General features: G+C 31.1%; 2 protein-coding genes and 1 pseudogene across 2 annotated transcripts; all 3 read right to left on the reverse strand.

Moving 5' to 3' along the window:
* Nucleotides 1-1,567: 1,567 nt before the first annotated feature.
* LOC113858890 (protein IRX15-LIKE-like) lies at nucleotides 1,568-2,651 on the reverse strand. The gene has a single exon (XM_027491681.1). It carries the CDS (start codon nucleotides 2,644-2,646, stop codon nucleotides 1,699-1,701), a length of 948 nt encoding a protein of 315 aa, XP_027347482.1. The 5' UTR covers nucleotides 2,647-2,651; the 3' UTR covers nucleotides 1,568-1,698.
* A 3,722-nt stretch (nucleotides 2,652-6,373) lies between these two features.
* Nucleotides 6,374-7,828, reverse strand: LOC113859836 (scopoletin glucosyltransferase-like). Its single transcript, XM_027492512.1, has one exon. The coding sequence runs from the start codon at nucleotides 7,826-7,828 to the stop codon at nucleotides 6,374-6,376; it is 1,455 nt and encodes a 484-aa protein (XP_027348313.1).
* A 4,871-nt stretch (nucleotides 7,829-12,699) lies between these two features.
* Nucleotides 12,700-16,319, reverse strand: LOC113859837 (annotated as a pseudogene).
* Nucleotides 16,320-21,051: the final 4,732 nt, after the last annotated feature.

A 21,051-nucleotide genomic window follows, 5' to 3' on the forward strand; every position in this document is an offset into this window, starting at 1 on the left:
TGGGTTGAGGGAGTAAGAGGTAGGAGTGGAGTTATGGGGTTGGGTTGGTGGAGGGAGAGAGGTTGGGTTAAAGGTGAGGTTGAGAGGAGAAACAAGACCAAGAGGTAAAACTATAAGAAGAAAGGAAGAGAGAGATTTTTTTTTATAAATTTTTAAAATATATTAACAAAATTATTTATAAATATTTATTTTAAATAATAAAATATAATAAATATAAATAACAGTAACATGTTATGTGTAAATGTTAAAATTTTTTTGTCAAACAACAAATCAGCATTTAACAAAGAAAAATTAATAATATAAATTAAATTATAACAAAGAATTTAATAAAAATTTATCACAAAATATATTAATTTACTTGAAGAAATATATAATTAAGTTTAAAATGTATATAAATATAACAAAATATTATTATTTCATTTGTTATCTATTGCACGTGTTTCTGTTTGTGATATTGGATGCCTGTTATCGTTGACCCATTCACGGATCCAGATATCTGAATCTAAATACAAGGAACAGCGATTACTTATAGTATCTATCAATAATTAAAATTTTAAAAGATTTAATTTTTCTATATTATGAAAATGGATAAACTGAGTAATCCTTTGTTTGAAAAAATAAAAAGAGAGAAGACATAGAGAAAATAATAAGAAAATAAAAATTTGTATTCTTTGATATCAGAGTAAAGAAGCAGAATGCGCAGAGACAAAACAAACAAGTCTCTCTCTCTCTCTCTCTCTCTATATATATATATATATAAATATGTTATCTTTCATAATTATTTTTCTTCAAATTTCTAAATCATACAGTATTGAGTGATATCTTTGACATTGAATTGTCGTTAGCACATTTAGATTTTCGTATTGGTAAAGATAAGTTTAAAGTGCTTTTTTTAATATATTTTACTATTTTATCATAATAAACTATTTATATAAAACTTATCTAAAACCTTGAATACACGGCGAAAAAAGTTAAATTTTAAACTTGAACGTTTAGTAGAAATAAATTTTTAAAACTCTTGAAGATTTTAAGAGTGATTTAAAAAAAATAATTTTGTTTTTGATGTTTTACAATTTAGAATATTATAATTGCTGCATGTAAAATATGTGACTATAAATATAGTTTAAAAAATATATTAATTTTAATGTTAAATTTATCACTTATCAACAATAGAATTTAAAAAAGATTATCTATAAAAATAAAATAGATAAATTAAAAGATATTTAATAAGAATATCATTTTTTACAACGTTTTTTTAAAAATTGGCATTACGTGGTTGATAGCTGGCAAATTGTACGAGTACCTCCACCGACACCCACTCGTCAATCACAGAAATATCCCAAGCAAATAGTAATTAATTCACTTCAACCCCAATTCAATTCTCTCATGCTTCTAACGCTCCCGCCCAATTTAATTCCCTTCGCTCTGCACCTTATACTTTAACTTCAAATTTTCAATTTCACATGACACAAACAAACAAATCAACACTTCAATCATAACTATGGACAAGAAAGAGAGAAAATTAAAAAATACACTTAAAAAGCTCCATTCTCCTTTCTCACCCTCCTTCTTTTGGGGAGAAAAGCATGCCACTATCATTACGCCAAATTAAATTACATTCCTTTTCTATTAAAATATTTAAAAGGAAAAAGAAAAAGAAAAAAGAAAATATATTATTTTACATTGCATCGTAAATTCCTAATCCTCTGCGTCGACATCCTTCGACGTCGGCAACGACGAAAAAGATGCATCGGAGCTAGAATTTCTGCAAAACACACCGCTTCTTCCATTCTCAACTTCACTCGCCACCACGAAATGCGCCAACGAATCAACCGACTGCACCAAATTCTCCTGGCAGAGAAACTCATCGCTGAAAACCCTCTCCACCTCTCTCCCAACATCATGTACGAACACGTGCGTCTTGCCCGATTTCTTGCTCCGAGCAAGCACCGCCGCTGTGAAGATCGCCGACATCCTCCCAGGAGCCGCCAGAAAATACCCACGCGGCCCGTCAACAAGAATAACGTCCCAAGCGATTTGGTATATGTGATTGGGCAAATCGTTGATTCCGAGCTTGCATTCGGAGAACAAGAGGTTCTGCACGGGTCTGCAATCGGTTTTGGACTCTGCTTTGGCGTGCGAGAGAAGCTTGGGGTACTCGCTCACTTTGGTAGTGAACTGAACGTCGTAGGCTTCGATGCCAGGGTTGGATTGCTCGAACTTGGAAATGGCGTATTCGTTTTCGTCGAGGAACACGGTGCGGCCATGGTGGTTGAGTGCGTGCCAGAGTAGGGATTCGTGGGTGAGGCCGAAGATGAGGAAATTGGGGTTGGGGGTGCGGAGGAGGGTGGCGGAGATGGCGGTGATTTCGGCGGAGGACATGGGTTTGGCGGTGGAGTTGGAGGCGGAAGCGTAGTGGAGAAGGGCTTTGGCGACGGAGGGTGGAAGAGAGGCGCTGGCGGTGGAGGAGGAGGTGGAGGTGGTGGGGGAGAATGCGGTGTTAATGAGGGTTAGAGTGAAGATTATTGTGGAGAGGGTGAGGAAGAAGAAGAGCCATAGGCGGTGAGAGGAGATTGGGTTTGGGAGTGTTTGTTTGTGAAGAGAAGGGTGGAGAAGTATGAGCTTAGTGTTTGAGTTGCTCTTCATTTTCGTTTCCCTTGTTCTTTCTTCCCACTTCGACTCTCTCTCTCTCTCTCTCTCTCTCTCGTGTGGCTTTGTACTTGTGTTGACACATGAACTAGTTGTTGGAGAAACAGTATACTATAGGGAGAAGAGAAGATGCATTGAAGTTTGGAAGGGACAGAGGAATCGCGGAGTAGATTGAGCAGGGGTCACGTATACCCTTGCTCTTGCCACAGGTCCTGCACACTGTAAATGCTAAATGCTATGCTCCTCTTTCTCTGTCCCACTTTGCATCAATTATCATCAAATGTGGCCCCCAAATCACTCTTTCATCCACTTCTCTCTTTTTTTGGCAAATGTTGTTCCAGTAATTGAAATTAACGAACGACTTTTTTTAATATCCTTTTTAAGCCATTTATTAACAAGATCTAAATTAAACTTTCATACTCCAAAATTACCAAAATTAAACATTTGACTTATTCAGTTTGAATTTTTAATCAAGTTTATTTTATTGAATTCTAATGTATATCTATTTTCAAAAGCTTAAATTAAGATAATTTCACATCAGTTGGTTTATGTACTTTATTATTATTTATAACCTAGTCGGCTAAATTGTAAAAGACAAAATATTAGTTATTTTTTAAAAATTAAGATACTAATTTTTTTTTGGCTTATTTTATACTCTTAAATTATATTTCTGTAAAACTTGCGTTTTAAGATAAAGTACTCGAGTGAAAAGGCGTAGTGACATGTTTCTAATAAATTATCTTAACACATTCTAATTCATATCTAAAGTATAAAAATATTAAATGTCTTCATAATCCGGTTCATTTACTACTTTTTATAGTTCAAGTAAGGGTTTTTTATTAAAAAAAATTAATATATTAATAAAATTCAATATTATAATTTTAACAAAAATATATTATTCATTAACTTTTTATTATATACACTTAAATGCGTATAAAAAAAATGGTACTATCAAAGATGGTCTGAGACTAGTCAGAATTTAAGGTCCAGATACGAGACATGGAGATTGCAACGTAAAGAGGCTTAGCTGGCAATTGCTTTAATTGTATCTCATAAATTGCATCGTCACAATTGCAACAAACTATATTAAAATCATAAAATATAAGGCGGGTTTCTTGTGAACTAATTAAGATGCAGGTCATGCTTAATTATGACATAAAATTGAGCATAATCAAACAGAAAATTAAGTTGCTTTGCTTGCATTTGCTAACACGAATGTCCATGTCTGACGGCCGGCAAATTGAGAAATGATTTTCATTGAAGTCGTATGAGAAAATGATATCCAATTATCCATATACCAAATAGCATACATTTGGCATAATCGCAATCAGTGAAAAAGCATATCCCCTACCTAACTGCTATAATTTTGGTGACCCCAAGTAAAGCGACGTTGATGGCATTGACCAATAACTCGGTTCACATACATCCCAAATTACGCTATATTATAGTTTGAGGATAGTCCTGTTGAGTAGGAAACAAAGTCCAAATCCCCTGATTACCATTTGAATTTTGAAATTGATTAGTACCTTGTTGCCTGGAGTGGCGGCAATCAAGAGGATACTTTAACAAATGGATAGTAATTGTTCTAAACTATTTAATGACATCTTTGTGCTATTCTTTTTCATCAAAGCTACCTTTTTCCAAGCACTATGTCCTTTTCTCACATGGTTCAACTTTTCTAAGGGTGGTCTTTATTTATTTACTCTCACTTCTGGTCATTTAAGGAGCGCCAAAAACAGCATTTTCCTTTAACTCTGTTTTGTTGTTTTCACTTTTTGTTATCGATAATAAATGACTTTTCTTTCAAATTGGTGAATTTAGTACAGTTGCTGTTTTGTATGTTTATCAAATTTTAGGATACTTATTAAAGGTTGTTACTGTTTTTATGTATATTTACAAAAGAAAATTATACAATAAATATAGCCGTACATAGGAGCTGAAAAACACAACTCACGAGAATAAGATCAAAAGAGTTAAAAAAATAACAATATTCTTACAATAATATAAAACTGGAATGACTAAATATAACTTAGCATTTCTAGAAGGTACACTTAGGTTACTCTCCAGAAGAATCATAAAGAGAATCATATCTAATGTACATGATTATGAGGGACTATTTTTTTATAAGCAAGGTGGATGGTTATTGGACCTTTTCTTACTTGACAACTTCCTTCAATATTTTAACATCTTTATAGCTTCAACTAAATTTATTAGAATTTACATCAATATTTTAACAGCCCCGGTTGAAGCAGTTGAAGAATAAGCATTATCAATGCTCACTTAATAAAGGTAGAAACAAGAACATTCATCCATATTTGAAGCAGTTGAAGAATAAGTATATAAGCTTGTTGTTAAGGAGCTTATATGCTATTTAATAGCTAATAAATAGTCTAAATTGTACCTAATTATAACGTCACCAAATCATTATGTTTATATCCCTTAATTCTATGAATTGTGATCAATATATTTAGTATTTTTTTTATTTCAGAGTTACTACTTTTACAACTCTTGTCACTTATTATGTGTCTAAACATTCAATAACAATTCAATAAGATTATTTCTCTTAATTTTTATCTTAGCATCATATCTGTTTAGCATTAAAGGCAACAATCTAATAAGTTATAACTTTTGCTGCAAATTCTATTACAAAGGAATAATCTCCCTTCAACTATCTTTGTCAAGTTGGCTAGAGACAGTCTTGTTTGAATAAGAGGCAAAATTTATCCAAATTATGCCATGTGTCTCTACTCATTTTCAGCCATCCAAATCCAAAATTTTTTTTTTTCAAATAAGTTTCATCCCTAATGCTTACGAAATTTGCTAGAATTTTGATATATGTTATTGTTTTGAAGATTCGTTCTTCTAGTATACAAAATTATTAATATATATAAATTCACATGTGCAAAACTTGTGATGACAAGAAAAAAGTAAGATGTGAATTAGTTTTAAAATAATATTATTTTAATAACTTATTTTTTAAAAATATTAAAAAAATTACTTGTAATTGTATATTATTAGCAAACGAAACAGTCACCATTTTGTATAAATTAAGCAATTTGAACCAACTCCAAGAATAAAGATGTTCTAATTTTTTTTTCATCTAGTTTAATCTGAATCTAATTCAGATCATACACTTGAATGTGATAAATAAATTTATTATTGAAGATTTTTTTTTATATACAAAAGACTAAAATTTAAAACTTTGTTTAAATGATACTGAACTGTTTATTACTTAGACTAAACTTCGTTGATAAGATGTTCTAAATATTGCATATACTCACAAGAAAAATGTTATCTAAATCAAGATTAATGTAACTGCCACGTAGCATGATGACGGACCCTGTTGTTAACCTCATAATCAACTAGTAGTCTTGAATTAACATCATGGACTGAAAAATGCTAACTTTGAAAATATAAAAGAATTAAACAAATAATAAAATAAGAGGAAGGGCCAAAACCAATAAAATTTAAGTTGATATGACCTATTTAATATTCATTGCTCAAATCATTAAATTTAGATAACACTTTTAATAGAGCAACATCTTTTGAATAAACGCACATAATCATAATATATGAATAGTCTCCTACAATTTCACTTCCTTTTACTTATTAAATAAAGAAAGAATTGAATGTATTTTATGTTCTCAAGACATTAAATGCATTCAATCTTTTATTTAATCCTTAGATCATAGTGATTAAGGAGTTTTAATATGAGGATATAACATTACTCATTTGAACGTGTGAGGGAACCTAACTCTGCAATTAAAGCATTCAAATCTGAGTAGGAAGATCCCCCTTCTTCCACAGCCTGCTTGGCTAGCTGTGAAAGAACCTTTGCTTTGCTCCTCATTTCATTGGCTTCTTCTCCTATCATTATCCTCTTCACAACCTCCTCCATTGCATCCCATTTGATACTATCCCCAACAATTGCAACCCATTTTTTAACTCCAACAGGTATCCCAATTTTAAGGACCTCAGTCACCAACTTCTCGTTGAAAAATTGCTCAAAAGCAATAGGCCAAGTGACCATAGGGACCCCTGCAGTCACTCCTTCCAAAATTGAATTCCATCCACAATGGGTCACAAATGCTCCAATTGCTTCATGTTCAAGTATTAACATTTGAGGTGCCCAACCTGTTATGATTAGTCCCTTACCTTCCATTCTTCTCTCAAATCCATCAGGTAGCCATTTTGCTCCCTGTTCACCATCTTCTTTACTTTTTCTCACGACCCAAATAAATTGTTGTCCTGAAGCCTCAAGACCCATTGCAATATCCTTAAGTTGAGAATTTGGGAATTTTGTTATAGTTCCAAAGCATACGTAAATAACTGAATTTGCTTTCTTTTTGTCAAGCCATTTCAAGCACTCATGCGCATCACTAGAAACCTCCATTCCTCTATGTGTTTTTTCTTCTGTATCCCTATTGCAAAGAGACACTGACCCAATATGCCATGCTTTTCTTCCAAGAACCTTCCTAAAATGATCTACATAAGCCTTCTCAAGTTCATAGAAACTGTTAACAACCACCCCGTAGCTCCTCAACTTTGATCCCTCTACTTCTTCCAACAATGTGGTAACGCTATGACTCTCATCACTCATGACATCAGGTGACACTTGCATCCTTGTCATCTTAATCTCACCTGGAAGGTTAGGAATGACAAAGGGTTCTGAATCAGAAGAAACATTCTTGTAAGGCTTGTAGACCCTCATACATTCGGAAACACACAAAGAGAAGAAACTACCCGTATCAAACATAAGCGTAGGAATTCCAAATTTGGCTGCAGAATCAATAGCCCATGGGAACAACACATCAGCAACAACACAATGTGGATGTTGCTCAAGCAATAGTTTCTCAAGAGGTTTCTGTAGCAATCCACATGCCTTGAAAAAGGCGGGAAATAAATCCCCGGAAGTGATGGAATCAGAATTTTCACATCCGTTAGGTAAACCAGCCTCAGCAGAAGGAAAATCGATTGTTTGAACACGAATCATGTTGCTGCTAGTTTTGGCTTTTCCTATGGTTTTGGAGATGAGTGATGCATTGAAGGGTGTGGTGATGATGGTGGCTTTAGCACCCTTCTCAACAAATAATTTGGCCGTGTCAACGGTTGGTATCATATGACCGTGGGCCAAGAAAGGGAAGAAGAACACATGTAAAGTTTGAACTTCACTACTCATATTTCTCACTAATGGATAAGCAGATTGATAGAACTTTGCACCTGAAATCGAATTGCTAGTAAGTAATAAGAGGAAAATAAATACTAGGGCGAGAGAGAATTTTGATATGGCTATTTGCCTTTTGATTTCCGAGTATGAAGTGTTTAGTTACAAATAAATATATAAAAAAAAAGCAGGTACGTACTTTTTGAGTTGACTTATAGGTTGGAAAGTGTCTATCAAGAAACGTGAAGAAAAAGGTGGAAGGGAAGATATAAATGTCAAGTAGAACGGGGGTATCAAGTGGGAATTGTTTCCCAACTCTCCATTTGACTATAAATACATTTAACTTCCAGGAAAAAGAAACTAAGCGAAATAATAGGAAAGTAATAGACAATTTTGGTAACTGGGAGGGTGAAAAAATAATTCAGGAAGAATGTGAGTAATGTATGGCAATAATAACACCCCACAATGGAATTATAAATTCATTAGTTGCAGCATTAGAGTATACTTGGAAACAAGGTTTTGAAGGGGAAGAGGAGAGACAACGTATTTTAAAATTTTAAAATTTATATTATTTATAATAATAAATATATTAAATTTATGTTAATATATTAATTTCAAATATGTTTATTTAAAATATAAATTTTACTCTCTTCTCTAAAATCTCCTTAGTAAATATACGAAAGTAAAGCATATATTGTTGGAGAGGAGAATAAGCAATAGGTGTATGAGTTCATTTTATTATAAATTTTAACTTTTTCATATCTCCCCTTATTCATAATTGATTTCACTTAATTATAACATGTATTATCAACTCGAACATACTATATTAATATATTAATGTTCAAATGAGATATAACTAGTGATTTAAATTACAGACCAAATTACATAATGCAGCCCGGTATAGTGGCAGCAGCAATATTTAATAATGTATTTGAATATTTTTTTAATACAAATGTTTAATTTTATTCAAATGTATACAAACAGGAACGGACCTTTTGAGTTATGACTAAAGAACTGATCAAAAAGTACACTTAAAGAAACGTGAAGAAGGTGGAAGGGAAAATAGAAACGTGGAGTAGAACAGTGGTAGCTTGTGGAAATTGTTTCCTTACTCTCAGTCTCCAAGTATAAATTAGGGAAAACGAGGAAAAAATTGATGTTAAAAATTTCGAGCTTTAAATTAATAGGAGAAAGAATTTGAGCCAAATAATAAAAGAGTAGAAAGCAAATGTGGCAATAGGTAGACAAAAAAAAAAAAACAATTCAAAAATATATGAGTGATGAATGACATGAGGGAGAAAGTGGATTGCATCATATTATCATGTCACAATTTTGCAAATAGCAAACATATTTAATACAATATGAGTCGGAAAGTATACATTACGAAACACGAAGGAGAAGGTGGATGGCCAATATAAAAGTGAGGCAAAATGGTGGTTGCTCGTGGGAATTGTTTCTTAAATCTCCATTTTTATTGAATGAATTTGTAACAGTGAAAAATAAATAACATAAAAATAAATAAAATTTCTTTCATAAATTAAAAATAACTTGTCTTTTCAAATTTTAAAAAAGTGAAATAAGAATAACTTTTTAAAAAATGTAAAAGTATAAGTTAATTTTAACTTATGGAAGACATTTTATTATTTTATATATTATTTTTCTTCTCTTACAAAAGATTTATGTAAATAAAACCTAAATCAAGAAAAATAAAAAAAATTAAAATTATAGGTAAAAGTGTTAATGGATCGAGTAAACTTAAATAAGCTAATTTGAGTCAAGGTGAAATGAAGAGATCGCTTATTTGTAAATGTGTTAAAGACTTTGAGTTGGGTGCTATATGTCATCCAACTTGACCAGACTTATTATTATTATTATTATTATTCAGTGAAATTCTTTAAAGATTCAACTACCCAACCCTGCTGAGTTCATGAACACCCTTAATTGTAGGACAAAGAAATTAGGCATAATAATAAAAGAGTAGTAATTAAGCACGCTTGGTACTAGGCAGATAAACATAAATTAATAATTCAAAAAAAATTATGAGTGATGCATGACATGAATAACATTCTTAGAAATTTAGTAACTGTATTATTAGTATATATTAAATATAATACAAAACTTGTTTTACCAACAAATACATCCTAGATTCGTGGTCGAGTTGTGGACATCGTGTTTCACATTTCGAACTGCATCACATTACTTAAAGCAGTCACAATATTGTAATTGTCATTGAGGCAATGTTCAGTGTTGTATTTAAGTACTGTATTCAACACAATATTTAATTGCATTCAAATGTTGTGAAAGTAGGTGCCAACTTTTTAATTTGTGACTTATGAGTTGGAAAGTGTACATTAAGAAAACGAAGGAGAAGGTGGAAGGAAAAATAGAAACATGAAGCAGAATGGTGGTTGCTTGTGGGCATTGTTCATCAAACTCTTCATCTCTATAAGTATAAATCAAGGAAAGAGAAACCAATTTGAAGGTAAAAATTTTAATTTTAAATAGTAGCTTAATAGTAGAAGAGTAGTTAGTAGGTTTGCTAATAGATAGGAACAACATAAGCTACTAAAAGAAAAGAGTGGTATACGTTACATGAATAATGTGTCACACTGGGAATAGAAATTTACTAGTTGTTTTGGTAGTATATTTGCAAAGTTAAAGCATACATCACCGGTAGAAAGTGCTAAGCTAGTAGTTGAATTGCGTACAATTAAGGTTTTAAATTGTGAATTGCATCACATGACGTGGTCACGATATCGTAGGTATGGTAATGTTCACAACCACATCATTTTGCAATTGGTTTGTGTTTGAAAATTTTAAAAAAGAGAGGGAACACAACCACAAAACAATAAGTGCAACAGCCATATCAAACCACACCAAGCATTAAAGTCTTAACAAAAAATTGTTATTCGATCTTTCTCCTTCTTTGTAGATTTGAAGGGAATTATGAAAGATTAAATGATTTTAAGATGTTAGTAAGTTAATAATAAGTGTATAAAAAAATATTATGATAAACTATTTATTTATTTTTGTTTGGAGAAAGAAAATTTTTTTAAATTACAAATGCCTTTACTAGATTTTAGTAGTAGGAAATAGACTATGACTTTCGATTAAAATCACATAGAACTTTAGGTTTGTATACTTTGATGAGTCATAAATCTATGAAAATATCAAAGTCCTAAACTCTTGTCAAAAGACTAACTTCTCGACATGTTTCTATGAAGACTAGTAGAAAAATCTCATTTTATTTTTATTGAAAAGAAAGCTATATTTTAAGAAGTTTTAGAGGTTCTTGGAAAGAGCCTCCTTATCAAAAAGAAAGTCACAATTTGAGGAATTTGAAAGGGTCATGAGAAGACTCATTCTTTATCAAAAAGAAGATAACTTTTCGAGTAGTTTTGAAGATTTTCAAGTGCCAACTTGAAAAGAGTCAAAACTCGTTGAAAAAGGAATCGACAAGAAAAATTATTCCAAATTCACGAGATTAGATGAGCTCGCCGATTTTCCTTATTCTTTGTCAAAACAGGAATCGACAAAGAAAATTATTCTAAGTCCACGAGATTAGGTGGAGCTTGCTAATTTTCTCTAAAACTTCTCAAAAAAAGAATTGACAAGAAAAATTATTCTAAGTCCATAGGAGTCTTTGATAGATTTTTTGTAAAACTTGTCAAAATAGAAAGTGATAAGGGAATTATTCTAAATCCTAAGGACAAGATGAAGCCCAAAAGATGAAGAAACATGTCAAGGTTTGAAGCGACTATCAAAGTAGCAGTTACTAGCGATTACCACTAGTTAAAGGTCAGAGACATGAGGAAATGATTATGGGCGATGAAGAAATGATCATGAGCGACAACAGTTATGGAGAAAACACAATCATGAATGGTTATAGCTAATGGACAACATCGATTAAGAAGAAGCACACACCAAAGGCAATTACCAAGAAATACCCACGAAAAGAGGGGAGCGGTTACAGCTCACTCGTCTATAAATAATACGAAGTTTCACATTTCTAGATGATGACTTTTTGCACTTTACACCTGCACTCAAATTATCTGCACATTAAAATTTTGCACAGAGCTAGACACCAGCTATCAGGAGACTCATAGTCTTTGGTGTTAATTGTTGCTAGGATTTGTACGTTATTTTCTCACACATTTACGTTTCTGCAATTTATTTCTAGTTTATTTTATGTTTTTGCTTATGCAATTTTATTCTTGTCTAGTATATTCTGTAAACTTTTATGTTCAGTTCAGTTGTATGTGATTACTATCTATTAGTCTTGCTTAATACTTTGCTTTACAACGTCAATTTGATCATTAAGTTTAACAATACATTTAAAAAATTCAAAAAGGACCAAAAATTAAGTCCCAGATTATTCTTAAATTTATTTGTTTATTAGTTACAATTTTTATCGTAAATAATTTTAAAATTTTAAATTTATGAATAAATGAGAATAAAATTAAAAATTTTGTACTAAATATCACCTCAATCAACTTTTGCTTATGGGCTCTATGTATAACCTGTCTTCTATTACTATTAATTTTTTTTTATACTCACTATTGAATCTAGCAAGTTAATTTTTTTTTGGAAGAATTAAGGTGATATTAATACTATCTCGTAAATGTGAAATTTGGCTTTCTTAAAGAATCCTAAACTTCTAAAATAAAATGGATATATGAACTAATGCTAGAATATAATATGGTTGTGGTGAATTAAGCATACTTAAATTTATGTTAATTGATTATAAAAAAATTATATTAATTGGACTTTAAACTAATTGAGTTTAGCTTTGAACATTGAAATTTAGATAACATGACAACATCTTCGTAGCAAATGCAAATAATACACACATAAATACATAGTTTTTTTAGGATAAATCAGTGACTTTACACACACAACTCGTCAATTAAAACATTCAAATTCAAGAAAGATGATCCTCTTATTTCCATGGCCTGCCTAGCTAGGTGTGAAAGCACTTTCACTCTGTTCTCATTTCATAAACTTCTTTCCCTATCATTATCTTCTTGTTTCGGGTAAGAAAAATGTTCTAAGTTATAGAATTTTGTTGGAGGATTTACTTTTCAAGGAGTTTTGAGAGTATAGAGAAGTGTCTTTGCATGTTGAAAAATTGTGAGGAGTCACGAAAGAGACCATATTTTGAGTAGTTTTAAAAGAACACAAGGCAGCCCATTGTTGCTTGAAAAATAAAAGTGACAGGGAAATATTTTAAGTCCACAAAATTGGAGGCTCTTTCGAGGATTTTTTAGAAGTTTTCTAGTCCCTGGACTGAGAATAATCAAAACTGGTCAAAAAACAGGAAGTGGTCAGAAAATATTCTAAGTCCACAAACCTGTGAGCTCCAAATCTTTTCCAGAATTGCTTGAAAAATAAGAGGTGGTCAGAAAATATTCTAAATCTATAAACCTGGTTGAGTTCCAAATTCCTTCCAGAATTGCTCGAAAACCAGGAAGTAGTCAGAAAATATTCTAAGTCTACAAGCCTGGTTGAGCTACAGATTTCCTCCAGAATTGCACAAAAAATAGGAATGAGCAGAAGAAATATTCTAGAGTCCACAAAAACAAAAAGAGCTCTCAGATTTCTCAGAATTAGTAAAAAATAGAAATCAAGAAAAAAATTATTCTAAGTCCATAATGTTAAATGAGTCTCTTAGATTTCTCTCAGAACTGCCTAGAAAAATAGAAAACAAAAAAAAAAGATTTTAAGTCCATAAGAGTCATGATAGGACTCAAAAATTATTACAAGGCTCAGAAGCGGTTACCAGCAGTTACCACCAGACGAAGGTTCAATAAAACGAAGAAAGATCACGGGCAATAACAATTATGAAAGAAATCACAACCAACAGCACGATCAGAGCCAGTCGTGGATAATGGGCAGTAGTTGAAGGCAATTACTGAAAAGTGTCTGCGAGAAAAGGAGAATGGTGGTGGTTTCTCTTGCCTATAAATACGTCAAAGTTTCACTTTCCAGAGGACGACTTTTTGCACCCAGACACCACACCTAAAAATCTCTGCACGCTAAAATTCTGCACCGCGCCAGACACCAGCTCCTCAGAGACACATAGTTGTTGTTGTTCATTGTTGCTTAGGAGTCGTATGTTTATATTCCTACATATTCACATTTTTAATTCTAGTTTATTTATTTCTTGTTCATTTCATGTTGTTAATTCATTTTTGTAAAACGTCTACGTTTGATTAAGTTTTATGTAATTATCATTTGCTATTTCTGTTTAATCCTCTACTTTACAACGCCGATTTTGAGCATCATATTAACAACACACTTAAAAGAACCCAAGAAAACCTAAATCCAGTCTCCAGATTGTTCTTGGATTATTTGTTTACAAACTGTCATTTTTCACCGTAAACACCTCTTCAAAGCCTTCTCCACTACATCCCATGTAATACTATCCCCTTCCATTCTAGCCCATTTTTTAACCCCAACAGGTACCCCCATTTGAAGGACCTTAGTCACAAATTTTTCATTGTAAAATTGCTCTGCATTAATAGGCCAAGTAATCATGGGTACCCCTTCAGTTATAGCTTCCAAAGTTGAATTCCATCCATAATGAGTTACAAACGCTCCAATTGCTTCATGTTCAATAATTAACATAGTTTCAAAGCATACATAAACAATTGAATTGGGTTGCTTGGTGTCAAGCCATTTTAAGCATTCATGTTCATCAATAGATGGCCCTTTTCCTCTATGTGTTTTTCCTTCTCTATCCCTATTGCAAAGAGACACTGGGCCTATATGTCATGCTTTTCTTCCATATACTTCCCTATATTGATCTGCATAAACCTTCTCAGGTTCATAGAAGCTGTTAACAACCACCCTATAGCACCTCAACTCTGATTCATTTGCCTTGTCCATCAATTTCATCAAGCTCGTGCTCTCATTTTTCATGACGAGATGAGGCACTTGCATCCTTGTCATTTTAATCTCACCCGGAAGATTAGGAATGAGAAATGGGTCTAAATCAGAAGAAACATTCTTGTAAGGCTCATAGAGTCTCATACATTGGATAGCACACAAGGAAAAGAAACATGTCACATGAAACACCACTCTAGGAATTTCAAATTTGGCAGCAGAATCATATGACCATGGGAATGAGAAATCATCAACAACAATATTGGGACGTTGCTAGAGCAATAGTTGCTCAAGTGGCTCTTGTAGCAATCGACACCCCTTCATGAATGGAAGAAACAAATTTGGTGAAGGGAGTGAATCAGCGTTTTCACACCCTTGGGGTAAACCAACTTATACACAAGGGAACTCAATGGTTTGGACATGGATCATATTACTACTCGTTTTGACTTGTCCTATGACATTGGAGATGAAAGGTACATTAAGGGGTGTGGTGATTATGGTGACCTTGAATGAAAGATCTAAAGGAACTCATACTTTTAAGCTAATTAAATGTTTCATTAAATTTGTTTTGAAGGAGAAAAAAAAGAAAGAGAAAAAAATATTTTTTCTAGAATCTAAAGTGGGGAGAAATATAGATAAGGGATAAAAAGAGGAAAAAATAAATATTTTTTGTTAGATTTTAAAAAGGAAAAGCAATAAGTTGTAAAAATATAAATAGAATAAAAGGAGGGAGAAGAAAGAGAGAAAAAAAGAGATAATTAAAAATTTTGTCAAAATATATTATATTTTTTCTAAATTTTACAAGGAAATAGAAAGTGAATATTAACTTTTTAACAAAGTCAACATTTTTTTTATAAAAAATGTCTTGTTTAAAATACTTTAGTGAATTAAAGATTTGAGATGAAAAAGAAGAAGTTAAAAGAACAAATTGAAACAATATTAAAATTTAAATAATCAATCTACTAATTTTTCTTGTAAAATAAGTATAACTTTTACAAAAATAATTTAAGTCAAAATTTAATAAAATTATACATTAATTTTTTTTTTTAAATTTGTGTCCATAACTTTAAACAAAGAAAGATGTAAAATAAAAAGAAGTATAAAAACCTATCAAGTAACTCTTATCATAATTTCTAATTTAGTATTGATATTTTTTAATAAAAATATTTTATTTATCAATATTTTAATTAGTATTTTTAGGATATTAGTTAAGACTTTTTTAATGTGCATCGTGTATGCACCCACACAAAAACGAAAGTTATAATAGGATAAATCATTTCTACAAAATTATATATCAGTTAAAAATTATTTAATATTTTATTCATATATATTAAAATTATAATAATACATAATTTTATGTTATAAAATGAACATAAAATTATAAGAAAGAATAGAGAAAAGAATATAGAGAGGAAGAGAGAATCTCAATTTTATTTTCTGTATCCTCAATACAAATGATATACTTATTTATAGGCTTAAAACTATAAATGAAGAATCGTATCTCTTTAATAAGAATTAAACAAAATAGTTACAAAATCGTAATTACAAAGAATAATGAGGAGTTATGAATATGGACATTCACTCATATAATAATTCATAACACTCCCCCTTGAATGTCCATTATTTGAGAATATGTTTCATAACATCTAAGTAGGAAAAACTCAATGAGATAAAAGCCTAAGAAAAATACATTATTATTCAATACGCTATTACATGCTGCCTCATTAAAAACCTTGCTAGGAAAACCTAGTGGAAAAAAACATAGCTAAGGAAAAAAGAGTGCAGAGCCTATTTAATTCTTCCTCTCATGTGGACAATCATTTCGAATACGACGAAGTCCAATCTTGTGAACTAGTTGTTCAAAAGTTTTACTTGGAAGTGACTTTATAAAAATATCTGCTAGATTCTCACATGAACGAACTTGTTGAATATTTATATTACCATTCTTTTGAAGATCATGGGTAAAAAAGAATTTTGGAGAAATATGCTTTGTTCTATCTCTTTTAACGTACTCTTCTTTCAATTGAGAAATACATGCAGCATTATCTTCGCATATAATTGTTGGGGTCATTTTTCTTGAAGATAAACCACAAGTTTCTTGCACATGTTGAATCATAGATCTTAACCAAATACATTCTCAACTTACTTCATGTAATGCTAAAATTTCTGCATGATTGGATGATGTAGCCGTTATGGTTTGTTTCATAGATCGCCATGAAATGGCTGTACCACCACATGTAAACAAATAACCTATTTGTGATCTACCATTATGTGGGTCAGACAAAAAACCCGCGTCTGCATAACCAATCAATTTAGATCTAGATTTGTTTGGATAAAATAAACCCATATCCATTGTACCTTTAAGGTAACGAAATATATGTTTAACTTCATTCCAATGTCTTCTTGTAAGTGAAGAACTATACATTACTAATAAGTTAACAGCAAATGATATATCAGGTCGTGTATGACAAGCAAGATACATTAATGCTTCAATTGCACTAAGATAAGGTACTTCAGGACCTAGTAGTTCTTCATCCTGCTCCCGAGGTTTGAAAGGATCTTTGTTTACATCTAGTGACCTTACAACCATTGGAGTACACAAAGGATGTGATTTATCCATATAAAATCGTTTTAACACTTTTGAAGTATAAGTTTCTTGATGCATAAAAATTCCATTCTTTACATATTCAAGTTGTAATCCAAGACAAAACTTTGTCCTTCCAAGATTCTTCATTTCAAATTCTTTCTTTCTTTAGGCAATTTACTATTTTTGAAATCTCTTCAAGAGTTCCAATGATATTTAAATCATCAACATAAACAACAATTATTACAAATTCATTATAAAATCTTTTTATAAAAATTCATGGACAAATACAGTCACTTTTATATCCTTCCTTCAGCAAATATTCGCTAAGGCGATTATACCACATGCGTTCAGATTGTTTCAATCCATAAAATGATTTATTCAACTTGATTGAATAACCTTCTCTAGAATTTTAATTGTATGCATCTGATAAATTAAAACCGTCAAGGAGTTTCATATAAATGTCATTATCAAGTAAGCCATACAAATAGGCTGTAACAACATCCATTAATCGCAAATTGAGTTCTTCATTTGTTGCTAGACTGACCAAGTATCGAAAAGTATTTGCATCCACTACAGGTGAATATGTTTGTTCAAAATCAATACCAGGTCTTTGCAAAAGACCTTGGGCAACAAGTCGTGCTTTATATCTCACAATTTCACCCTTTTCATTTCATTTTTGCATAAAAACTCATTTATATCCAATTGACTTTACATCTTCAAGTGTACGAACTATAGGTCCAAAAATTTGACTCTTTGTAAGCGACTTTAATTCTTCCTCAATTGCAGCTTTCCATTTTTTCCAGTCACTTCTTTGTCTACACTCGTTGACTGATTTTAATTCATGACCCTCTATATCAGCTATCTCATCCAATGCTGCATTAAATGAAAAAAAAAATCATCAATATTAACTTCATTTTGGTTCCATTGTATTCTATTCATGACATAATTTATTAAGATCTCTTTATTTTCATCATTTTCAAGTACTTGTGTTTCTTCAGGAATTAAAATATTAATTATGTCCGATGACTCTTCTGGAATCTTTACATCCTCATTTTGGTCACCTTGATTTTTAGTTCCTTTTCTTTTTCGAGGATTTTTATCTTTGGAACCAAAAGGTCTACCACACTTCATACGTGATTCAGATTGATTTGCAACATTAGATTGTCCAATCAAAACATTGATTTTGATTGGAGCATTAGCAGCCGTGACATATGATTTACTCACTATTTTGGAATTCGTAAACACATTTGGTAGTTGGTTGGCTAAACCTTTTAAATGAATTATCTTTTGAACTTTCAGTTCACACTATTTTGTTTGAGGATCAAGATGAGATAAAGATAATTCATTCCAACTTATCTCCTTTTCCAAATGTTTATTTTCTTCTCCTAAAGTAGGAAAAAATAATTCATTAAAATGACAATCAGCAAATCGAGCAGTGAATAAATCTCCTGTCATTGGCTCAAGGTACTTTATTATAGATAAAGATTCATAGCCAACATATATTTCTAACCTTCTTTAAAGATCCATCTTAGTGCGTTGTGGTGGAGCAATAGGAACATACACTGCACATCCATAAATTCTAAGATGAGAAATATTTGGTTGTTGACCAAAAACTAATTGCAAAGGAGATAACATATGATGGTTTGTTGGTCTAATGCGAATAAGTGTTGCAGCATGCAAGATTGCATGTCCCCAAGTAGAAATTGGAAGTTTTGATCACATTAGTAATAGTCTTGCAATTAATTTAAGGCGCCTGATCAATGATTCAGCAAGTCTATTTTGAGTATGTACGTGTGCTACAGGATGCTCAATATCAATTCTAATAGATATACAATAATCATTAAAAGCTCGAGATGTAAATTCACCAGCATTATCAAGGCGTATTTTTTTAATTAGATAATCAAGAAAATGAGCTCTTAAACGAATTATTTGTGCAAGTAACCTCGCAAATATCTGGTCGTGAGTTGACAATAAACAAACATGTGACCATCTCGTTGATGCATCAATCAAAACCATAAAATATCTAAATGGTCCATATGATGGGTGTATTGATCCACAAATATCACCTTGTATACGTTCTAAAAATATGATAGATTCATTTCCAATTTTAGCTGGTGATGGTCGACTAATTAGTTTTCCTTGAGAACAAGCAACACATGAGAAATTATTTGATTGAAGAATCTGCTGACTTTTCAATGAATGTCTACATGAATTTTCAATTATTTTTCGCATTATGATTGATCCAGGATGGTCTAATCGTTCATGCCAAATAAAAAAATTATCATGATTTGTAAACTTCTGGTTTATAATAATGTGTGTTTCAATTATATTAATATGTGTGTAATATAAGCCAGAAGAAAAATAAGGTAATTTTTCTAACACATTTTTTATTTGAGATAATTTTTGTGATATACATGTATTCTTTTCTTCCTTCATTTATTGTTTCAACATGATATCCATTTTTGTGGATATCTTTGAAACTTAATAAGTTTCTATGACACTTAGTGGAATATAATGCACTAACAATGTGTAATTTTGTTCCACCAGGCAACAATATATTAGCTCTACTGGAGCCTTTAATAATTTTTGTACTACTAGATATAGTACTTACATTAGCTTGTTGCATCACTAAATGAGAAAAATATTTTTTATTTTTAAGAATTGTGTGAGTTATTGCACTATCAATAAGACATAAGAACATAAGAACATTCATTTTTCATTGCAAAAATAAATAATAAAAAAATAAATTAGATGCTAAAAGAAATGGTGAAAATTTATTATTTTATTATTATTTATTTACAATGGCTATATTAAAATTTAATTTAAATAACAACTATATCAATGCAAAAATAACTATAATACATGACAATTTATTTAATCATTACTATTTTATTTTATTTTACTTTGAGAAGAAGAGAATACATTAAACATAAATTAACATATAGAAAAAAAAACATAATAATTCAATAATAATAAAAATAATAATAAACTTATTTTAAACACTACCATATGATTATAAATAAAATTATTAACAAAAATAATAATAGATCACTAATGAGATGGTCATTTTTTTTTATCTTGATCAGCAAAATGATTAGCAACATCTAAGTGGGTAACGTCCATATGATCATAAAATTATTATCATTTTCACAAATAAAATTTATCTCTATCTTTTTCCTTTATTTTTAAGTGATTCTTGAAAAAGCTCAATAAAATGCTTTGGTGTACGATAAACACATGATTAGTGACCTTTGCTTCCACAACGCATATTTTTTCGTATTTTCACCACTTTGGGTACCTTTATCCTTTTCAATTTTCTCACTATTTTTTCACTTTTGGTGTGAAAAATGTATATTTCTGATTATCGCAACGACCATTTCCATAACCATTACTACGATAGTAAGTTTGTGCATAGTTACAATAGTCACAATTTGTTACATTCACTTCTGGGAATGGAACAATGTCAATTAGACGAGGTTTATGATTTTTATCAAAACCTTATTATTTTATTCAGCCACAAGGAAACAAGAATAAATTTAAAATATTTTTGAATCATTTTTCACGATATTGCTGCTGTAGGAGCAAGTGAGTGAAAAGTTGAGAATGTTTTTTCTTCTAACATATACTCATCAAAAATCTTTTCTCCACACAATTTTAATTGAGATTACAATAAATAAATAATGATATATTTCTATAAGAAAAATAAAAATGAAATAATATTATACCTTTATTCAACAATGTTCCTTTCTTGAAAAGTATGTACTAG

This window comes from Abrus precatorius, unplaced genomic scaffold (genome assembly GCF_003935025.1).
Source record: "Abrus precatorius isolate BTA unplaced genomic scaffold, Abrus_2018 Scaffold2, whole genome shotgun sequence".
In the NCBI taxonomy this organism is placed as follows: domain Eukaryota; kingdom Viridiplantae; phylum Streptophyta; class Magnoliopsida; order Fabales; family Fabaceae; genus Abrus; species Abrus precatorius.

Coding starts and splice junctions, on each gene's coding strand:
- LOC113858890 (XM_027491681.1), bottom strand. CDS start 2,646: ATGAAGAGCAACTCAAACACTAAGCTCATACTTCTCCACCCTTCTCTT.
- LOC113859836 (XM_027492512.1), bottom strand. CDS start 7,828: ATGAGTAGTGAAGTTCAAACTTTACATGTGTTCTTCTTCCCTTTCTTG.